This window comes from Nanorana parkeri, unplaced genomic scaffold, assembly GCF_000935625.1.
Source record: "Nanorana parkeri isolate BGI_ZX_2015 unplaced genomic scaffold, ASM93562v1 scaffold9, whole genome shotgun sequence".
NCBI lineage: Eukaryota > Metazoa > Chordata > Amphibia > Anura > Dicroglossidae > Nanorana > Nanorana parkeri.
The window spans coordinates 3,050,355-3,070,840 of NW_017306277.1; the positions used below are offsets into that span (position 1 = coordinate 3,050,355).

General features: G+C 43.9%; 1 protein-coding gene across 1 annotated transcript in view; it reads right to left on the reverse strand.

Annotated features, from left to right (window-relative positions):
- Nucleotides 1-20,486, reverse strand: part of ADAMTS9 (ADAM metallopeptidase with thrombospondin type 1 motif 9) — a 202,755-nt gene that overhangs the window by 80,508 nt on the left and 101,761 nt on the right. The window contains exons 22-29 of the mRNA XM_018554557.1: nucleotides 16,746-16,910; nucleotides 14,406-14,570; nucleotides 10,152-10,271; nucleotides 8,122-8,211; nucleotides 5,374-5,541; nucleotides 4,876-5,160; nucleotides 3,904-4,065; nucleotides 1,804-1,980 (exon numbers count right to left, since the gene is read on the reverse strand). Coding sequence (XP_018410059.1) covers nucleotides 1,804-1,980; nucleotides 3,904-4,065; nucleotides 4,876-5,160; nucleotides 5,374-5,541; nucleotides 8,122-8,211; nucleotides 10,152-10,271; nucleotides 14,406-14,570; nucleotides 16,746-16,910 — 1,332 coding nt within the window. The remainder of the gene's footprint in view (nucleotides 1-1,803; nucleotides 1,981-3,903; nucleotides 4,066-4,875; nucleotides 5,161-5,373; nucleotides 5,542-8,121; nucleotides 8,212-10,151; nucleotides 10,272-14,405; nucleotides 14,571-16,745; nucleotides 16,911-20,486) is intronic.

Here is a 20,486-nt window from a genome sequence, read left to right on the forward strand (position 1 = left end):
CCCCCCCTATTGTATTTAGAACAGCCTGTATGAGTATCACATGCTACAACCAACTCTCTTTTCTCTGGTAGATAAAGCAAGCATTATTTAAAGAGCAACCAAATAAATTAACACTTCAATATACCCATTAGGTAGGTGAACGTGATCACGGGGAATAGTGTCGCAGTATTATTGCATAAGATGTCATAATAAAATATAATAAAGGAAAGCTGTACTAAGAAAATAAGAAGGCCGAGGGCCTGTGTCATCAGCCTATTTTTTGCATCAAAACTGCTTCTCTCCCCATGCAAGTCAATGAGATCACAAAAGCAGCTTGAAACAAGTCAAATGTCAGGAAGAGGTCGGATGCACTTGTGAATGTATAATGAAGTGTCTACAAAAGCCCATCAGCACAGGCCCTACATTTGCTTCCTCTGGAAAGTGCCTGTTGCCTGGCTGTCATGCTGATCCAATGGGTTTAATATTCTAGGTCACTGTTGTGGATCGGGAAAGTCAGAATGAAGTTGGGACTGGGGATCTGTATGCTAGTTTTGGGTGAGTGGCTCAGAATATACTGAGGACATACAGGCAGTGCTGAAGCTAAATACTTTATCTATCTTTTTTATATGACACTTGTGTGCTGTTTAGATGCATGTTTACAAATTAAAGCTGAAATGTTCGCTGTATGTAACAACTAACTTTAAGTTTTTGGCAAAAGCTGCAGGAAGAACCATCAGATTAAATTGCTTTGAGGGCACCATCACACCAGTGTGTTCCAGTGCGTTCGCCCTCTGGAATGCACCCCCGGCCAGGTCACTTTATTTTGGGGAGGGAGGGGGTGTGGCGGTGTATTGAAAGCAATGACATCGCAGCCACGCCGCCCCGCCCGCAGTACGATCACCGGCACCCAAACGCGTGGCACAAAATGCTGCAAGCACTATTTTTTGCAAATCGCACTGGACCGGAACGCAGGAACTAATGTTGCCTCCAATAATACAGATGCCAATTGTATATACTGTATGTATATATATATGTACACAGGGGCATAACAACAACCATGGCAGCCCATGCGGCTGCTATGGGGCCTGGGGGTGGAAGGGGGCCCCATGACGGATTGCTGAAGTTGCTGTTGACCCTATACCCCTAATGACATTTCCAATCAAGAAGAGTTTGCCATGGGGCCCTGTTACAATTTTGCTATGGGGCCCCATGATCTGTAGTTATGCCTATATATATATATATATATATGTATGAACATTTTAAATCTAACTGGTTGTTAAGGGCCAGCACAGACAGTACACTTCATTGGAAGCTCTTTGATACTAGCCATATATTTAGTCCTAAGATATAATGGAAACCAACAGTATATATAAGGGGTAGGCAGCCTCGGCCCTCCAGCTGTTGTGGAACTACAAGTCCCACGAGGCATTGCAAGACTAACAGCCACAGGCATGACTCCCAGAGGCAAAGGCATGATGAGATTTGTAGTTTCACCACAGCTGGAGTGCCGAGGTTGCCCACCCCTGGTATATCATTATGGCTATCAGCCTGTGTATCACACATGCAGTCAGATGCATTGCTCAATTCAGCTCGTTCTTTTCAAAGGAAAAACATACCGATGCAACACTGAAATAAGCTTTACGCCGGACAAAAAAAGCAATTTGTATCAAAACTGACAATCATGTCTAAAGCACCACTAAGTGCTGCGTTCAAATAAAAACAACATTGTACCTATATTATTGTAGACCTTGGTCCTATAAAAAAATGAGCGATGGGCACAATTCCACCTGTCAGTACTTTACAGAAATATATCTATGGTCATACCGAGCTCCAAGGACCCGTATTCCACGCAGAATCCGGAGGACAGCTGTGAGTGTTACACTGCTCCCGGTCTGGAGGTTTATCCAGCACTTCACAGCTGAGGTCATTAAATCTTTCCCCGTTGGGTCTCTGACACACCACCAGTCTTGTCCTTGTGCCGGCTCCACATTTTTTGGAACACTGTAAAACAAAGCAGGTGCAGGAGGAATAAGCGGTGTGAAGTTTAAAGCTGAACTTCTGGCACAAAAAAAAATATTCATCTATTTAGATATATTCGTCAACGGCCACGATGGATAGAAATCCGCTTTGCATGCAGCAAATGCCTTTGCAAGTTTGAGGCTAATAACATTAGCCAAGTTTGTGGGAGGAGTCGGAGCCTCCAGGGCCCTTAAACACGGAGAGGAAGGTGGACGCCTCTGCTGCTGACCTCCGGCGTACCCTCCCTCCCATCCCCATTATTATTACTAGTATTACTCAAAGCTTACTAGAGTACGCCCCCTTATTTGGCGTACTGACCATAAAATCATGGCACACCTCAGGTTGTGTGGGGTAGGGAGGTCAACATGGCCTCGGTGTATATCACGTACTAAGCAGGGCAACATGCGGGGCCCGCGAGATTCCGAACACATAGGTTATTGCCTTGTAAAAGTAGCAGTGACATCATCTCTGTGCTGTACATAATCTGTGCAGGGAGCGGAGCTGTGGGTTGGGCCCAGCAGGCTCCACCTACCTCAGGCTGCCTGCAGAAAACTACGGGAGTGGGCGGTGACAAGACCAGTCACCCTGCACAAGGAGAGAGAGAGCAGCAGTGACCGGTCTTTTTTTACAGGAGAGGGCGGATACAAGACCAGTCACCCTGCACAAAGAGAGAGAGCAACAGTGAGCCTTCTTTATCACAGGAGGGGGCGGATACAAGACCAGTCAACCTGCACAAGGAGAGAGAGCTGCAGTTGCTAAGATCTCTTATCAACCTAGAATGTTCTGTCAGCAGGCACACCTGCCGCCTCCCCATGTGACCCAAAAAGATGCCGCCTGGGGTAAACATCTCAGGCTGCCTTATTATAGGGACGTCCCTGCATACTACTACTCATTTTGTCAATGTTCAGGATTGGCATCAGAGTGTTTAGATGAAGCACTGAGATATTGAGGAATGCTGAATTAAGTTTTACTTGCTTAGAAGAACATTACATTTGAATACAGCATTGTGCAGGAAACAAATAGGTAGCAAACCTTCCTGTGTATCATAGATAAGCATGCATATAGAGAGTAACATTGCACTACAGTGCCATCTACAGCTGAAATGACATTTAGCATCAGAATGTCAGTAATATGCTGTTGTATTTCCAACACGGGGGAGGTCCCATGCTCTCCTGTATCCAGAAGCATCAAGCATTTTGTGAGGAGTTCCCAAGGGAGCAAAGAAGTAGCAGAGCGAAGGTGAGTATAAGTGCATAGGGGGGGGAGGGGGTTGTGGCTTTCAAGAGACTGCTGGGGGATCTATCAAAACTGGAGCAGACAATATCTGGAGCAGATTTGCACTGCAGTCAATCAGCATCTCTCTCTCATTTTCAAATCTTACCTGAGCAAACTGAAGAGAGAAGCTGATCACCCTGGTGTGAACGGGGCCTAAGAGCAAGCCTACTCTGAGGTTCGGGTAACCATAACTTTTTTTTTACCCTAGGCAAAAAACGAGCACTTAACCCTGGCAGTGTGGGGATAGCCGCACTGCAAGGGCTAAACAAATCTTTAACCGGAGTTCTGCTTTAAAAATGAAAACTAAAGCAGCCTCACTATCTAAGGACTGGTAAGCTTTAATATCATTTTTGTTCTTAGGTTTACATATAAGAGAGTTGGCAAATGCAGCTTACCTACCCCCAGTTGCCAATAGCCCATTGCGGCCAAGGTCCTGATTCATATGGGTGTGCGGCTGGTTTGCTTGCTTCTTCACAGTTGCCCATTGCTGAATTGTGAAACATGCTCTGGTCCATAAAGGGACTGTTAGTATTGTCACTACTGTTAGTTACTATGAATACAGTTGTTATTGATGTTAGTTACTACTATTAGTACTGACGCTGATAAATAGAGATTGAAAATGCAGCTTACCTCCCCCCAGTTGCCAAATGCCCATTGTGGGCAAGGTCCTGATTCACACGGCCGTTGTTCGGCTGGCTTGCTTCTTTCTTCACAGTTACCCGCTGGATACCCATTTTCATCTTGGCACACCACCACGCGGCGCTGAAAGCCCCCAGCACACGTGCTAGAACACTAAAGGAAGCACTCAATTAACATCATTGTCTTTCCGGCTAAAGTAACCAAAGAATGCATTGTTTTCCTTCTGCTTTATCAGTACAGGAACATTTACATGGCAAGACAACTGAAACTCCTTCAGCTACAACTAATACACTACAGCAAGGTAATCCTGACGGGAATACAGTTTATTCCTTCACTGGTGTCTTCTGATACATTAGATGGCCAATATTTTGTGGACACTTCACTATTACATCTATATGAGGATGTTGGACATCCCATTCCAAAACCATGGGTATTAATATAAAGTTGCCCCCCACCTTTGCAGCTATAACAGCCTCCACTCCTTGGGAAAGGATTTCCATAAACTTTTAGAGTGTGTCTTTGGAACTTTGTGCCCATTCAGCCAAAAAACATGTTGTAAACCCAGGTACAGATGTTGAATGAGAAGAACTTACTCACCATCACTACTGAAATTCTTCCCAAAGGTGTTCAGTAGGGTTGAGGTCTCTGAGCAGGCCACTCAATTTCCTCCACACCAAACCCATCAATGTATGTCTTTATGGACCTGGCTTTGTGTACAGGGGCACAGTCATAATGGAACAAAAAACGGGCCTTCCCCAAACTGTTGTTAGGCAGTTGGAAGTGTATAATTGCCTATTGTATGTCTAGATGTCTGTCTTTATATGATGAAGCATTAACAGTATTTTTCAATGGAAACACCAGAACTCAGTAATTGGGAGGGGTGTCCATATATAGTGGTTGTGATGGTCAGGTATCCACAGTCATTTGGTCAAATGGTGTACATAATGAAGAATTAAAACGTACCGCTCCCCATGGACCAATTCTCCACTGGTGTCCTAGAGAACGGACGCTGTTCCTGTTCAGAATGGCCAGGGTTGGGTTAGATCGTATTCTTTGATCCACATTTGGGAGATGATGAATGGGTCTTCCATAGTCATGGTTGACATAGTGACAAGGGGACATGGAGCACTCCTGTTCAGCTGATGGGAAGTCCTCAGGGTCACATTCATTTTGGTCAACCGTTTGACCAAGGAAATCCACGCAGACAACTTGGCGCATTGCCTTCCCCTGTCCACAGGTCACAGAGCACTGGAATTAGGAAAAAAATTAACATAATTACATCAGGTAATAAAATGGCATGTGTTTCTTTACAATTAAATTGAAGGGCTTCCAGGACCAACAGGAAACTAGCATTTTAAGATGGAGGTCAGTAACGCCAGACTATGTATTTGCCTCATGACAGGTTTGTTTTATGCTTTCATTTTAGTAATATGCTTTTATCATTTGAAGATGTAGACTTACAGAACTCCACTCCATTGCTTTCCATTGTCCGCAGGAGGTCACCGTACATACTTCAGTGGCGGATGGCTTCCGGAGGTGAGAACAGGCTGATTCATCTGCTACTGATCCTTGATCATCACGGCAACTGACATACCTCATTCTAGTCCCCTTTCCACAAGTTGCTGAGCACTGGGAACATGGAAAAGATTTGTAATGAGAAAACATGAATCTGGTCTAAAATGCACGTCTGGGCAGAAAAAAAAAACCTATTCAGTACATCTCTGCAATACATGTACATTTCCTGTGTTTTGTCTCTTCAAAAATGTTTTGAGTACAGAAAAATACCTGTTGATCCTGGAAGAAATCCAATGAGCTACTAACTGATTGTTTGAGATGACAACCCTGCCTTTGCTGCATTGATATCCCAAGCAATGCTCTAATCTCTGCCTGTTGGAATACAGAACACCTCCCTCCTTATGTTATGGAGATGAGGGTAGGGGGAGTTGTTCTGAACACCAGCAGGAGAGAACTCAGGCAGGGCTTACAACACTGCTTGGGATTTCAGTGCAGCAGTGGCAGTGTTGTCAGCTCAAACAGGAAGTTAGGAGCTCACTGGATTCCTGACAAGATCGACGATTATTTTTCTGTACTTGCAGCATTTTTAAAGAGACAAAACACGGGGAAATGTACATGTATTACAGAGATGCACTGAATATGTTTTTTCTTATATGGCCCTGACATACACTGTAAGGAATCATGGGAAATGATTCTATCATGTAATGTCAAATTACATTGTGTGCAGTTGCTAGCTGGTATATGTAGTAGGCTAATGAATTAGCCGGATTTGTGGGAGGAGCCCCACACATTTAAACTGCTCCATCTCCCACTCTCACCTGTCGGCTTGTGGGCGTCATCCCACCCGCCTCACCCTCTTTTTCAGCTACCTTTTACTCTTGAGTATGCCCCCTTATTTTGCATACTGACCATAGTGACCACAGCACACCTCAGGTCATTGTAGGCAGGTCCATCATCTCGATTCCTGGGTACGTATCAGTGGGGCTTTGACCACAAATAATATACAGTCCAAGAAGATGCCTAAAGCTGGCCATACACCAGTAGAATTTTGTAAAAAAAATGTTTTTCTGAATGTTTGTTCGTTTTTTTAATAGTTAATGGAATCAAATCAATGATTGGATCTGACCCCAGTGATGAAATCGAAGGAGCAGGATGAACATTTTTTTTCAGCCGAACGAGTATCTAACAGTGAATGTGGTTTTCATTTAGGAAACTCTATTTATTCCAAAATCAAATGTAAAAACCAAACGAAATTTCAAATGGCATTATCGAATGTTCTGACTAGTGATGTATGGGGGCTTGGTGTAAACCTAGTGTGCCTGTGTTTGCACGAGCTCACGCAAAACTGTAACTGGCGCCCCCCCCCCAGACCTGATCAGTTGACGTCCCACAGCTACACATCACAGAGGGGCGGGGAATGCCCCTGCCACCGCTTCTGCAACTGACTGGGCCAGGAGGGGGTGTGCTGGTCACAGTTTTCGCGAGCTTGGATGAACTCATGCAAACTACATTCGCACCAAGCCTAAGCTCATCACTAGAATTTTTGATATGACCGTTCATACGAAAACTAGACATGTAAATTTTGTTTAGTTACGATGCATCGAACGTTTAATGAAATTCGGATCCATCCAAATTTAATTGGAAACAAAATAGAATCAGACATTTGGCTCTTCTCTGGCAAGTGATGTCACAAGCGGTGTGCGGGGTGTGCGGTCCGCACCCGGGTGACACCATTGTCAACCCCTCTGAAAAGTCGGGCACTCGGTCAAGGACAGGGAGCACGACAGTTGCTCGAGAGAGAGGAGGGGACCCGGCGGCATACCTTATCCAACCGGGTGACGTCCCCTCCTCTCTCTGCGGCATCCACGGCAGGTAACGGCGGTACAGCGGTACAGCGGTAACAGCGGTACAGTGCGTGACGTCATCACGCGCGTACACGATTACGTCACTGAGGGATGTCACCCAGTACCCGGACCGGGTGTCACCCGCCTCGGGACACCTCTGTCTCTGGCCAATCAGATTTGTTTTGGCTGTTGGGGGTTGCATTACAGGCAAGGTTATGTGACTTTGTTCCGGAAATAAAAATTGGAATCGCTTCGAAACTAAACTTCGGATGGATCCAAAATCCGAATAACGAACTGAATTGAATTTCGGATTCGAAATCCGGAAAAAATTAAAATCTGAATCGATCAGAAAACAAAACACATGTTTTGCAGGATTACATGTCTAACAAAATCCTACCGATGTATAGCCAGCTTTAGACAGATTGGTTCTGTGTAGCTAACCGTTTTGCAATATTTGAAAAATTCAGAAAGCAGTAAAAATATAATTATTCACCCGGGTAATTTAGTACCACATTTGGTGTTGCTCGGAGTTCTCTTCCATGGAGAATCAAATAAATACAAATCAACCAGCTAGCTTGAGAAGAAGGTGGAGGGTGGGGGGCTGGTATGGCAATTAACCTAGAATTTTCCTTTCATAAGGTCAAATCCATCCAGCAAGATTTACAGAGCCATCACATGACCCCGGGGCAGCGCTCTGGTGAAACTGAGCAGGGAATCGGAAAATAAGCTCATTTTGTTTATGTGATAAAACGTAGGCATCACTCATCCGTAAACAAAGAGGAACTGACGCATTTCAGAGCAGGAGCAAGGTGCGATGCAGGAATCAGTCATATGAGCAGAGTATACTTACAGGTGTCCAGGATCCAAATCTCCACTGTGTCTTGCTGTGGACAATCGGCTTGGTTTCAGGAATGCCCGGGCATGCAGTTGTTTCACAGTCCTGTCAAAGTCAGGTTGGTGTGTTAGGCGGTTTCCTTTCCATAATTAATGGCTTTTTGAACTTGTTGCTAAGAAAAGCAATGTTAGAGGGGGATTTGCTGATGTCATTGGCAGGCATTTGGTATATAATACGGGGCCAGGTTTAGGGATGCAGCTACACGTCCCAGTATCACAGAACATCTCCAGTTTCTACCAAGCCAGAATATTGATTTATCAGGCATGTAACTCCTGATGGGATTAGAGTCAAGGAATCCACTTTTTTCCACTTTTGCGGCCAAATTGGGATAACACCTATTTTCTATTTGTTACATGTTCCCATTCACATTGCATAACGTAAAGTGACACCAAACTCAGGAATTAAATCTTAAAAATACATTCAAGTACCTTAACTATTAATACAAATGTATCTTATTTGTGTATCCCTCGGCTGTAGATCCTCAAATCATCTCTGAATTGGTGCTGACACTGTCCTTCCTTCTGGAGGGTGGCTACTTTTGTTCCCCATGATCCCTGTGTGTTGTAAAGTAGTCACCGCTCCAAGCTCGCTCCCGTGATGGACTACAATCTCATGTTTAGTTTATTAATTTGTATTGAGATTGTAGTCCATCTCATGAGACTCACAGGGACCATGGGGAACAAAAGTAACCACCCTCCAGAAGGAAGGACAGTGTCAGCACCAATTCAGAGGTGATTTGAGGATCTACAGCCGAGTGATACACAAATAAGATACATTTTTCGTTAATAGCTAAGGCACTTAAATGCATTTTTAAAATGTAACTCCTGAATTTAGTGTCACTTTAAAGCCAAACTCTAGGTGTGTGTTATTATCATGTAGAAGCTGAGTGCTATGTATGGAGGGTGGCTGCAAAGTCTGAAAATCTCACCTTGCAACACACCATCTTGTATCGTGACTCTCGGCTTCTGGGCAGTGCGGGGGTGAGAAAGGCGACTCTGGCATTGAAGTGCTCTGGTCACATGCCCGCCCCTCCTCGCTATTTGCCCATTCACAGAATGCTTTTAATTTTCTCAAAGAACACAAGGTGTTCTGTGACTGGAGGAAGGGGCGGGGATGTGACCTCATCTCTCCTCCTCCAATCACAAAATATTCTTTGACGAAAATACAAGGCGTTTAGTCAATGGGCAAATAGTGAGGATGAGCAGAGATGCAACTGGAGCACTTTACTGTCCCTCACACACCGCAGTGCCTGGAAGTGTTATGTGTAGGAGCCTGCATGCTGCAAGGTAAGATTATTATACTTTGCAGCCGCCCTCCACACCCATCTTTTTCATGATAATTTACACACCCAGTATGGTGTGTAAATTATAATTTTTTTTATGGCGTTTGACTTTAAGCTTATAAATGACTTTCAAGTGGGTATGCAAATGTCTTCTGCTGATGAGTGAAGTTTACTACTGGATCAAACTGCAGTGTGTGCAATGCCTAGTCTGGGGACTTTCTACTAATTTGAGATGTACCAATAGGCACACTTGCTCAGGTGATGGTTACCTAAGAGGGCATTTCCCCCCAGCCTGAAGATATTTTTACTCATTTCCTGTTGTGTCTCCTTGACAGAAAGTGAGGGGAAATTTCTACAATGGGATATCAACCATGTTCAGCCAGGGAGAACAATAGAGGGAGACAATGTTTTCTTATACTCATTCAGGGCTGTTGTTTGCTGCACTCTGGACACTAGGGGGGTTATTTCAAACGCTGTTCGCACAGCACTAGCGCCCCTAGATGGCACTGATGAGTATAGGTCTGGTATTTAGCTGGGCAGAACTTATAAATGAACCCCCATGTGATTGCACGAGGCAGCCAAAAAATACAGGATTGGGTGATGGTCTTCTAATGTCTATTGGCTCCCTTACACTCTTGCTTTTTAATACACAGGTTAGTTTGAGTAGGACGAAGCGTCGGATGTGTCAGTGTACGGCTCTCACCTGGGTGTCAGTATGTCGAGTGGCTGCATTGCATTCGCTGTCGTCCACCACGGCCCCATAAGCCCCCACAACGCATTTCACCGCTCTCATCTGATAACCTGTGCCACACGCTGCTGTACACTATGAGAGGAAAGACACGTTATCATGATGACTGCACATTGCTTCTAACAGGGGAAAAAAATCTATTTATATACACATCATGAAGAAAATAGGTACTTTTATGGTCTTTAAACCTGAAGTTTAATCTTCCTATACTTTGCCCTCCCTGGTTCCTCCTTCCCCATCAACATTATGCTAATGGAATGTCAATTTAGAGAAAAACCTTTCAATTTTTACTACACACCTTATTCTAGACCTAATGATGTCATTGCTGGGTTTCTGTGCTTCTCCTCCCTTCCTCTTTCACACTAGCTTGGGGGTGGGGCTTCGTCAGACAGTGGCGGGGATTTGTCCAGCGGGGGCGGGGCTAGGGAATGCCTCACCCGGAGCAGGAGGTACCGCATGTCACTGAGATACACGTTATCACAAGCATAAAGCAACACTCCGGAACCTAACATGGTCCCTTCATCAGGCAAAAAAGCAAAGTGACAGTATCCTTTATTTTAGAAGCTAGACCAAAACGAGCACCCAACCCTTGCAGTGCTGGAGGTAGCCCCTGTGCAAGGGTACATTATTTAACTGCACGGCGTTCTTTTGTATTTAATAAATGTAGTCAATTTGACTTGGTATCAGCCTCTTGCAATACACTGTACAGCAGAGCTCAGACTGGAAGTGGGAGCAGCAGTACAAGGATCCAATCGGTTGTGCTGCAGTTCTAACATGGGGCATGCTGATTGGAGGGAGCAGAGTGACAGAGAGTCTGCTGCTTCTGCTACTTTTTTATGCACTGTCCGTTTACAAGCAGAGAAGCTGGGGCTGGGGACAAGACCTGTAAATGTAATGTAATGTAGCAGAAAAAAAATCAGGTCTATTGCCCTGCCAGGCAAGGCTGTGCTGTGTGGTACAGCTGTATAAATATTTGAACTGGATGGACAGGACTACAAATCCTTTCATAGGTAAGACAACTCCCCTGCATGTATTTCAGGTTAGGTTCACACCTGGGCGATCCGTGACCGCGGGACAATCGGTACAAAACTGCTTGGATTGCCGGGAGGTCGCGCTGGCGGTGCCAATTATTTTGGCACCCCAGCCGCACTTAGTGGATCGCACGGTTTCCCGCTGTGATTCCGCCTGTGCCGAGTGTTGTGTGTCGCAAAAAAAGGTACTTGTATCTTTTTATAGCGATTGCCACGCGGATGTCACCCCAGTGTTATCAATGGGGCCACGCGGCAACCGCTGCGTGCACAAGCACACGACCGCACGGTCCTGGGACACACGTCACGGGTATTGCTCAGATCCAAACCTAGCCTCAACTGCATATTAGCTGTTTGTCTGCAGTTCAGCTTGAATTAACTGCAGGCAGTTATTTTTTTAATCTCTGTGGTATGCTATTTGCCCCCCCATTTTCTATAGCATAGTTTGCCCCCCAACTTCTACACAGTGTGCAGTTGCAGAAGTGACTGAAACCATGCACTATAGAACATTTCTAACAAGGCAAGCATGGCTAATGGAGAAGAGGCTGCAAATGACCAGAATGATACACTAAAGTGATTTTGGAAAAAGCAAGAGCGAGATTAAGAAGAACGGGGATAAAATGCAGTGTTCCTTTAAGTATTTGAATCATGCCATTTGAAATGTAGGTCAGCTTGCTAAACTACTGGCTGGGATTAAACATGCTTCATTTGCTGACTCCCCAAGTAAAAGTTAAGAATTTCCAATGGTATGAGGATTTCAGAAGTAAATTTGATTTTTTTCTTCTTAAATCATTAATCCTCATACAAGGAATTACTGCCGAGACACCAGCCAGATCATAAATCCGCTGAAGTAACAAGGACAGAGAGCGCACAGTAATTCGGACTAGAACATATCGTGAGATGGTGTGTTCCTTACTAACGTATTGGACCACCGATATACACTACACAATATTTGATTATGCGTATTTAGCTTTTTATTGAGGTGGACCAGTACTTAAAGGCAAACTCCACTTATAAAATACAAATGAAAACATAGTAAGAAAAGAATATGACATATATAATTGCTGCACCGACCATTTTGTAATTCAAAAGAGAACTAGGGGGTAAGTGTTTTTCCCCATAGTTCTCTTTAGGGTCAGGGGAGGACATATACTAGGACGGGTTATTGCCCACGATATACTGTGAGTACGCAGCCGAGACGGATCCCGACAATACTGCGTGGATCCACCGAGCTGCGTGAGTGACAGCTGGCTCTGCCTATCTAGAGGCAGAGCCAGCTGTGCCCGCCCCCTCCCCAGTTCGTTCCTCCACTCAGCGCTGGGGAGGGGGGAATCCCTGTGGGGGAGCGGTAACTGACAGTCACTGCTCACTGCACGGAGAAGATCGGGAAGTGAGCGGATCGACTGCATGTTTCTGCTCACTTCCCGATAAATAGAGCCAACCTGTGACAGCTTCTTTGTCACAGGTCGGCTCTAACTATGAGGATGAGTGGAAATCACTCGCCTCATAGTTCTCCTTTAATGTTATTAAGAAATAACTTTCCAATTTAAACTGCAGCTGCTGTAATGTTCTGTACACAGTTGATATAAGGAACATTCCCAGAAATGTCACCTCCTGCTTCTCTGATTGGCTGACTGATTTTGACAGACATCTGCACTATGATACAAGTAAAATTTTAAGCACCCCTCGCTAAAAATAGGGAATTTCATTTTTGGTGAGATACCCCCTTAGGGATAATTATTACTACAGGGATGCCGACACTGCACCTTTTGTCATTAGAACACAGAAAGTCCACCAGCTGATTATAATGAACACAGACCCTCCCATTCAGGAATTAGTTGGGAAAGGATATGCGTGCATTGACTTACGCTGTGTCTCTCCTCTTCTCTCCGCCAAAGATCTCTACTGCGCATGCGCCCGCCCCATGATCCTTCACAGCCACTCGAGAATCTTCAGATCTTCAGACGGAAGCGAGCCGCGGAGACATTACCTATTTGGTAACTTTTTTATGTTTTTGCATATGTCTACTGCCTGCTAGCACTAGATATATGCAAAAACAAAAGTGACTTTAACCCCTTCGTGACTGACGACGTACAGTATACGTCGCCAGCATCGGGGCTGTTTAAACAGACTCCCGGTGACTTTTGCCGCCGGGACTCTGTTTAAACTTGTAGAGCCGACTGTCGGCTTTACAACAGAAGCGATCCTGGCGACTTACCTGTCGCCAGATCGCTTCTGCGTCCCGAAGAAGGGGCCGCCCCCCCCGCCGGACACCCCCACCGTGCTTCCCGGGCTCCGTTGCCCCTCCTACGGGCCCAAATGAAAAAAAGGCCTCAGTCATGAAGGGGTTAATTCTTATTAAAGTGTAAGTCTGGCCTAAACCTTTTTTCTTAGTTTTGGATAGAATGGGGATGAGTTAGAACCCCCGTCAGTTTGTTAATGCTATCCGGACCTTTATTAGGAGAATTTATCCTCACTTCTTGTCCTGTTGACAACATTAAACAAGAAATTAGATGGACTTTCTAACTGCAACACAGACAGACAGAAATAAAAAAAATCTTTAGTAGAGTAGGGGAAGGCTGCAAGCCCCTGTCAGATTGTTATTTCTGTATGTATTGCTGTTGCAGATTTTCTCCCACTTCCTATCTGGATAAATGTTTGTGAACAGGACAGGAAGGGATGGGAAATTTTTCTAATGGAGCACAAGATAACTAACCCTTCCTCACTATCCAAAACTAAAAGAAGTGTTTGGCTTGACTAACACTTTAAATGTTAACATAATATTATGCTGACAGTGTGGCTGGAACAAATAATAAAGAGTAACAAAATAGAATTTAGCGCTCTGCTGCTTTGCACAAAGCTGTCAGCCTAACATGCAAGGAGGAAAGCGCAGAGGGATAACCTCATCAGTGCACTGATGCTCTTCCATTGTCCAATCACAGGCTGAGTCTGGTCGTAGACTAGCAGTATTGCTCCAATGCAGTGCATCCTACATATAGGGGCAGGACCTTGCTGTGCTGCCTGGGTAAGATGCCTGATTTCTAAAACTGGCTGAGCTGTATTACAATTAATTTGGGAAGCCACAGAGTTTTACGCAGGAGATGAGTTTAAAGACACAGGAAACTTACATAACATATCCATGAATCCACATGAACAATAAATAAAACATAAAATAGTGTACCTGTCCCCATGGTCCAACTTGCCATGATGCACATTCTTGCTGCTGGCAAGTCTGAAGTGAAATTGGCTTTGTCTCTGGATCACAGACTCGGTCATGTACTGGAGCTTCACCAAACTGACACCAAGCCTGCCGATGTTTCTGTCCCTTCCCACATGTCACAGTGCACTGAAATTAGAAAGACCTGAGTTATCATTCAAGCAGTACAGTTTTCCATTACAGATATAGGAATAGGTGTAGGTAAGTAAAAATGTAGCCACTGACCCACTCAGGGCAAAGTGAGAGTGTCTGCCGATAGCCCACCCGCCAACCCAAAATACTGATCCATGCGCCTTTGCTACCCTATTCAATTGAAACACTCACTCTGTTGTGCTAAGGAAGTGTGACACCTGGGTATGAAGAAGCCTTTGACCTTCCCCATGTGATAGTGCTTAAATCTGAGTGGCCAGTCCTCACGCCCAAACACTGTCATGTGTGGAGGGACAGTCACATAATTCCCTAGGGCAAGTAAGGAAACAATCTAAAACTGAAGCTCACCCATGGTGGACTCCTGCAGCTGGGAGGCGTTGAGGGATTGTGGATGAGTGAATATACCATCTTGGGAGGCAGTGGTGGACTATCAACAGGCACAATGTCTCCTATATCATACCTGCTTCTATCTCTCAGTCGCTGTCCCCAAATAAGCGCACAATCAAATTTTTCTACCACACTCATAAACACGGACATAATGCAGGCAATTTGAATGGAAGACAATTAACCTACTAGAATGCTTCTGGACTGTGGAAGGAAATGGTTAACTTGGAAGGAACCTAAGCAGATAATTGGAGAACATGAAGCAGAAATGTCACTAACTTACTATCAGCAGTAAAATAGTACTTTTTGAACTAAAACATTAATTGCATGGTTAGTGCTGGAAAAAGAGGGCTACATGCTAAGACAGAGCCAAAAGCCAAAAAAATAGACAAATTACCTACCTAGTACTTGCTGGAATGGGAGGAAAGGGGAATGTGACTTGATTCCCTTCCTCCAACAAGACTCTGGTGCTTGACAACTGACAACTCAGGCACCCAGGCCTTTCACATGAGGGCAGAGAGAGAGAGACTTTAGCCCTTTGTAAGCTCCAAGTCATGGCTTCTTCTCACTCTTGTAGTTAAACACAGTGGTAGAATAGGAATAGAATAGTATAAGCAGCTGCAGGGGCTGGCATTAAAGGGGACCTGTTGGATTGCCCACCATGTTCATGAATAACAATGTGTTTCAGTCTTAAAACAACACAGTCGCATTCCCCACATAGAAATGAATTAGCGCTTACAAGTCCCCTTGCTCATGCCTCCGTTCTTGCTCTAATAGCTAAGCAAGCTGAACAATCTTTGGTAGCCAACAAAAGGAACCACAGCAGAGCAGAGGACCATACATTCAAAAGTGTGTTGGACAATGAAGATTTTTCAGAAAGCTTAGCTTTTACAAAGAGGGAAGATTAGTGGCACAAACAATGTAACGGGTACCGTAAGTATTCATTGTTTTCATTGTACAAAGTGCATTTTTCTTGTTTTTTTGGAAATAGTAGCAGAGTTCCTTTAGCACATACTGTATGTCCATTTTAAAGAGGAACTAGGAAAGAGGAACTTTACCCATATCTTTGAAATGACAACAAAAACACCTTTAGAAATGTTTAGTAATGGGAATCTACAAACAGATACTTCAAGATAATTGCCGACTTTTTATTCTTTGCTTACTTTATTTTTCTTTTCCTCACCATTCTACTCACAGTGGCCATTTTTTACGAAGGGCAAATTAATATAACTCCCTTTACTTCCTGGAACTCTGACACATGTGACCATGCACATCATCGCAGGGGAAGAAAAAGCCTTTCCCTGAGATCTTGTAAAGATACAGATGAGGCTTCCCAGCAATGCTCTGCTGATGTAACCTTCCCAGAATGCATCGCTTGGGCACATTACATTACTAACGCCCAAGAGGACCAGGAAGTGGAAAAACAATGATTGTAAGTAAACGAAAAATACTGTGAGGGGAATTCATCAAAGTTAAGATTTGAAAATGAAAGAGAGATGCTAATTGGTCGCCATGTATGGCTGCTCCAGATTTTGGGTGCTCCAGTTTTGATAACTTCCCCTCTGTATGTTTTTTAACTAATGAATGTAAGATGATTTCATATCAGGATGCAGAGCCGAGTGCTGATGTGTTTTTCAGTGAAAGGGGGTGAAGGTCCACCTTAATACTTTATTATGACGAATAATAGTAACAGTTTAAACTGTGTTTGGAAGGGACAGCTTCTGAGGCCATTTTGCGTTTCATTACCCTGTAATCATGTATTCCACTTACATCAGACCAATAACCTGTCTTCCACTGGGGACACTGGACATCACTGCAGCGCTGCTCTGTTAACCTTTCGTGGTGGTTGCATTTGCCATCATCCAGAACTTCGCGGAAAGAATTCACGCACACAGCTCTCCTCCTCCTTGTACCAGTGCCGCAACTCTTAGAGCACTGTGGGAGGAAGATTTACATCTTATAACTATAGATGCAGCAAATATATAATTTATCAATTCATTTGGTGGAGCCAAATTTAAAATGTATGTTTGGGTAAAAAAAAAAAAAGAATCAGAAGATTTCTGCATAGCATGCACATGTGCACATGCTTCATCTCTTTGAAAACACTACAAGAACAATAAAGTACAACTGTACTGCAATTTATTATGCTTTTCATGACTTAAAAATATGCTTTGGGCTCAAACTGTGATAAAGTTTATCTTATAAATGAAGGCTTTAAAATTTTGTGTGTGTGTTTTTATGCTCTTTTTTTCCCCAAAATGAACAAAAACAAAACAATTTTGCATAAATATTATAAAAAAATAATGTTGGGAAAAATACTAGTTAGTAGAACATGAAAAAAAATTGAGCTGAATGTGTTGATAAGAGCTTGTTAGGGACAGCATACATTGGTACAGATACATCATATATGAGAGATATACAGATATCAATGCCTGCGGTCCGGTCAGAAAAAATAGAGCATTTTTTCTGCCTGGATCGCAGACATTGATGTGCCTTGCGTTCCTGCTTGGCCGATCGCATTGCGGTCGGGGGGCGTGGCTGCAGTGCCATTCACTTCAATGCACCCCTCCCGCCCTGCAACAAACTGCGCCGGCAGCAACAGATCCAGCAATGTGATCCAGTGCATTCTGGCCACAATTGGCCTGGAACGCACTGAGGATGGTGTGAACAAGGTCTAAGGCCCTTTTCAGATGGGTGCCTTCAGTTCTGATCCACAGGGGATCCATTCAGGGATCCCCCGCTGATCGGAATGGATGTCAGCGTTGTGACATCTGTGTCTATCCAGTTTTGTCCTCTATCTTGTGATAGAGGACAAACTGAAATGACCAGACCCATGTGGTCTATGGGGAGTTGGATGTCAACAGATATGTGTTCATTTAGATCAGGGTACCTCCGATCTGGCGGTCAGGTCCGTCAAAACGGGACTCCATCCGTTTTTCCGGACCTGGCTGGAGCCAGGGGGAACCAGATGTAAGCAGACGCATGTTTACATTTGCCTTAGGCCCTTTTCACACAGGCATTTCGATCGGGTCCACCTGTCAGTTTTTCAGGCTGACCTGATCGGAAGCCAAATGTAAGTCTATGGGTAGCCGTTCACATACAGTTAACCCCACACTGGGTCTGACTAGGTCTAGAAAAACAAGCGGATCAGAGTTCTGTTTCAACGGACCTGACTGTTCCAGCTTGGAGGTAATCTGATGTGTATGTAGACATGTCCGTTCTCTGATCTCCGATTCTCCGATTCCCCATACACTGACATGGGTCCGGTAATTTCAGTTTTTTTCCTCGCAAGATGGAGGAAAAAACTGGACAGGCGCACGGATGTCACACCAGTGATATCCGTTCCGGTCAGCAGGGGATCTGTGCATGGATCCCCTGCAGATCAGAACAGGGGCATCTGAAAGGGGCCTTATTTAATAAAACTCCTCCTTTTTTTAACTTGGGTGGGGGGAGGCAAAGATTATTTAACAAGCTTAGCTCTTCTGAAGAGTGAAGATCGTTGACACAAGTGAAAGGAGCGGTAAGCATTCATTGTTTTCTTTACAGGGTATGCTACTTTTTAGTTAGTGGTTAACTTTCTACTCTGTCTTACTTTAGACTTTGAAAAAAAAACAAGAAAACCATTATAGCCATTATTGGTAGGCACGGGCAACACCTAAGCAGTTTTGTATTGGTTTCCTATTTTTAATTTTCTTTTGGGTATTATTCTTCAAACTGTACATAAAATGGTATGTCATATAACTGTAGTCTTCTTCCTAAAATAATGACTTTTACTAAAAAGAAATTGGAGCTAAAAACTAACAATAGCATCAATATGAAATGCATTCCAGGGTGTTAGTTTGTGTTCAGCCAACCAATACTAACTTCTGACCAGGTTGAGTAGCTCCATCCGCCCGTGTTGCAGTCCTCATAACATTTCTCCTTGGTGTTGGGCTTCTGTAGATTGCCACAGAATTGGTCGTCCACCTTATCTATCTTCCCATCAGACTTGTTGTGTTTGGTGCAGTAAAAATCAAGTGTGCGGTGGCCGGGGCCACACTGGGCGCTGCACTCGCTCTTCCTGGCCACTTGCCACCTACAAGCAGCCAATGTTAGCCAAGATTCATGAGCAATAAAGGACATCCACAATGACAAAACAAGGGCTGGATTAACCATTAGGCAGAGAAGGCCCGAGCCTAGGGACAGGGCAGACTAAAAGCTGCATTTTCCGTCAACTGTTAAAGCCTCACTATAGACAATATTCCTTGTTTTGTATAGAGCAGTAAAGGGTTGGAGCTTCTGTCAGTTTCCTTTTTTTGCTGCCATAACATTAGGAAGATTGACTTCACTTCCTGTCTTGGTGACAGGGTGTCACAAGGGCATACAGTGAACCACCATTAAAACTGCATTCACTGAGCACTATGAGCTTCCCAAAGTAAAAGCACAGCAGAAGCGATTTCCTTTCAGAAAATCTGTCTCCCTTTGAAATCTACTATGATGGCCTTTGGAGGAAAGAAGGGAAGAGTCACTGTTCTGACTTATTGACTTGGATGTCTAAATTTTAGCTTTAGCTATTGTGCTTTGTAAACAAAGGCTTTTTTTCCAATGGAGGAGCTGTGGAGTGCCTGTAAACATGTGAAAAGCAAATGAGAGTGCCACCTGCTGGATGCATATGTGAATTATTAAAATACAAAAATGATATTTAGTGTTCCATATTTCTATGACTAGAAACAAATATTTTTAAATGTTTTCTTTTTATCCTTGACTGTTAAAAAATAAAATATATAAAATATCACTATACATTGCATTTAACAAATTACATTTGCAAAGTGTATATGTGTGTTTACAGACTCGGGTAATGTAAATCCAGCCCTGAATATATTTTATTACACATTTACCTCAATTCACAGTCAGTGTTACACGGCTCAGTTAACAGTTCAGGCTGAGGAATTCGATCACATCTTTGGTCGGAGACTACTAATTGGTCTGAGTCCCTGGTACACATAGGTTTTTTTTTACTTTCTCCTGCAGAAATAAATATATCCTTGTGAGATGCCAAAAGAAACTTGATCCAGTCTCCTTAAAAATGTGTTAAACTCTATCCATAGCCAAACAATTGGCTTAAACCTCGTGAGAAGATGCTCTGGCTGGAAACTTGTGAGAAGATGCTCTCGCAACAGAGTTACCTGCTCTGCATTCCCCAGGAATCTTCCCAGAGGGACAGTGTTGACACACTCAGAGATATTTAAGATAGGTGTAAGAAACCTAGGTACATTTTACACCTACTAACAGTAAAGCTGGCAATACACTGACCAAAATGTGACCAGTGTGTGGCCCAGTCAGCACTCCTCCATTCAACAAAATTAAATTTTTCAATCATGTCTTCGTCCAAATTGCTGGTCTGGAATTTTTTTGCCGAGCAGTGACTGCAATCAATCAGCTATAGTCACTGTTCAGGTATTCTGACAGCGGTGGGTGTGCTGCTGTCAGAAATGCAAGAACGCCACATAGGTCAAAATTGCCAATGTTGGG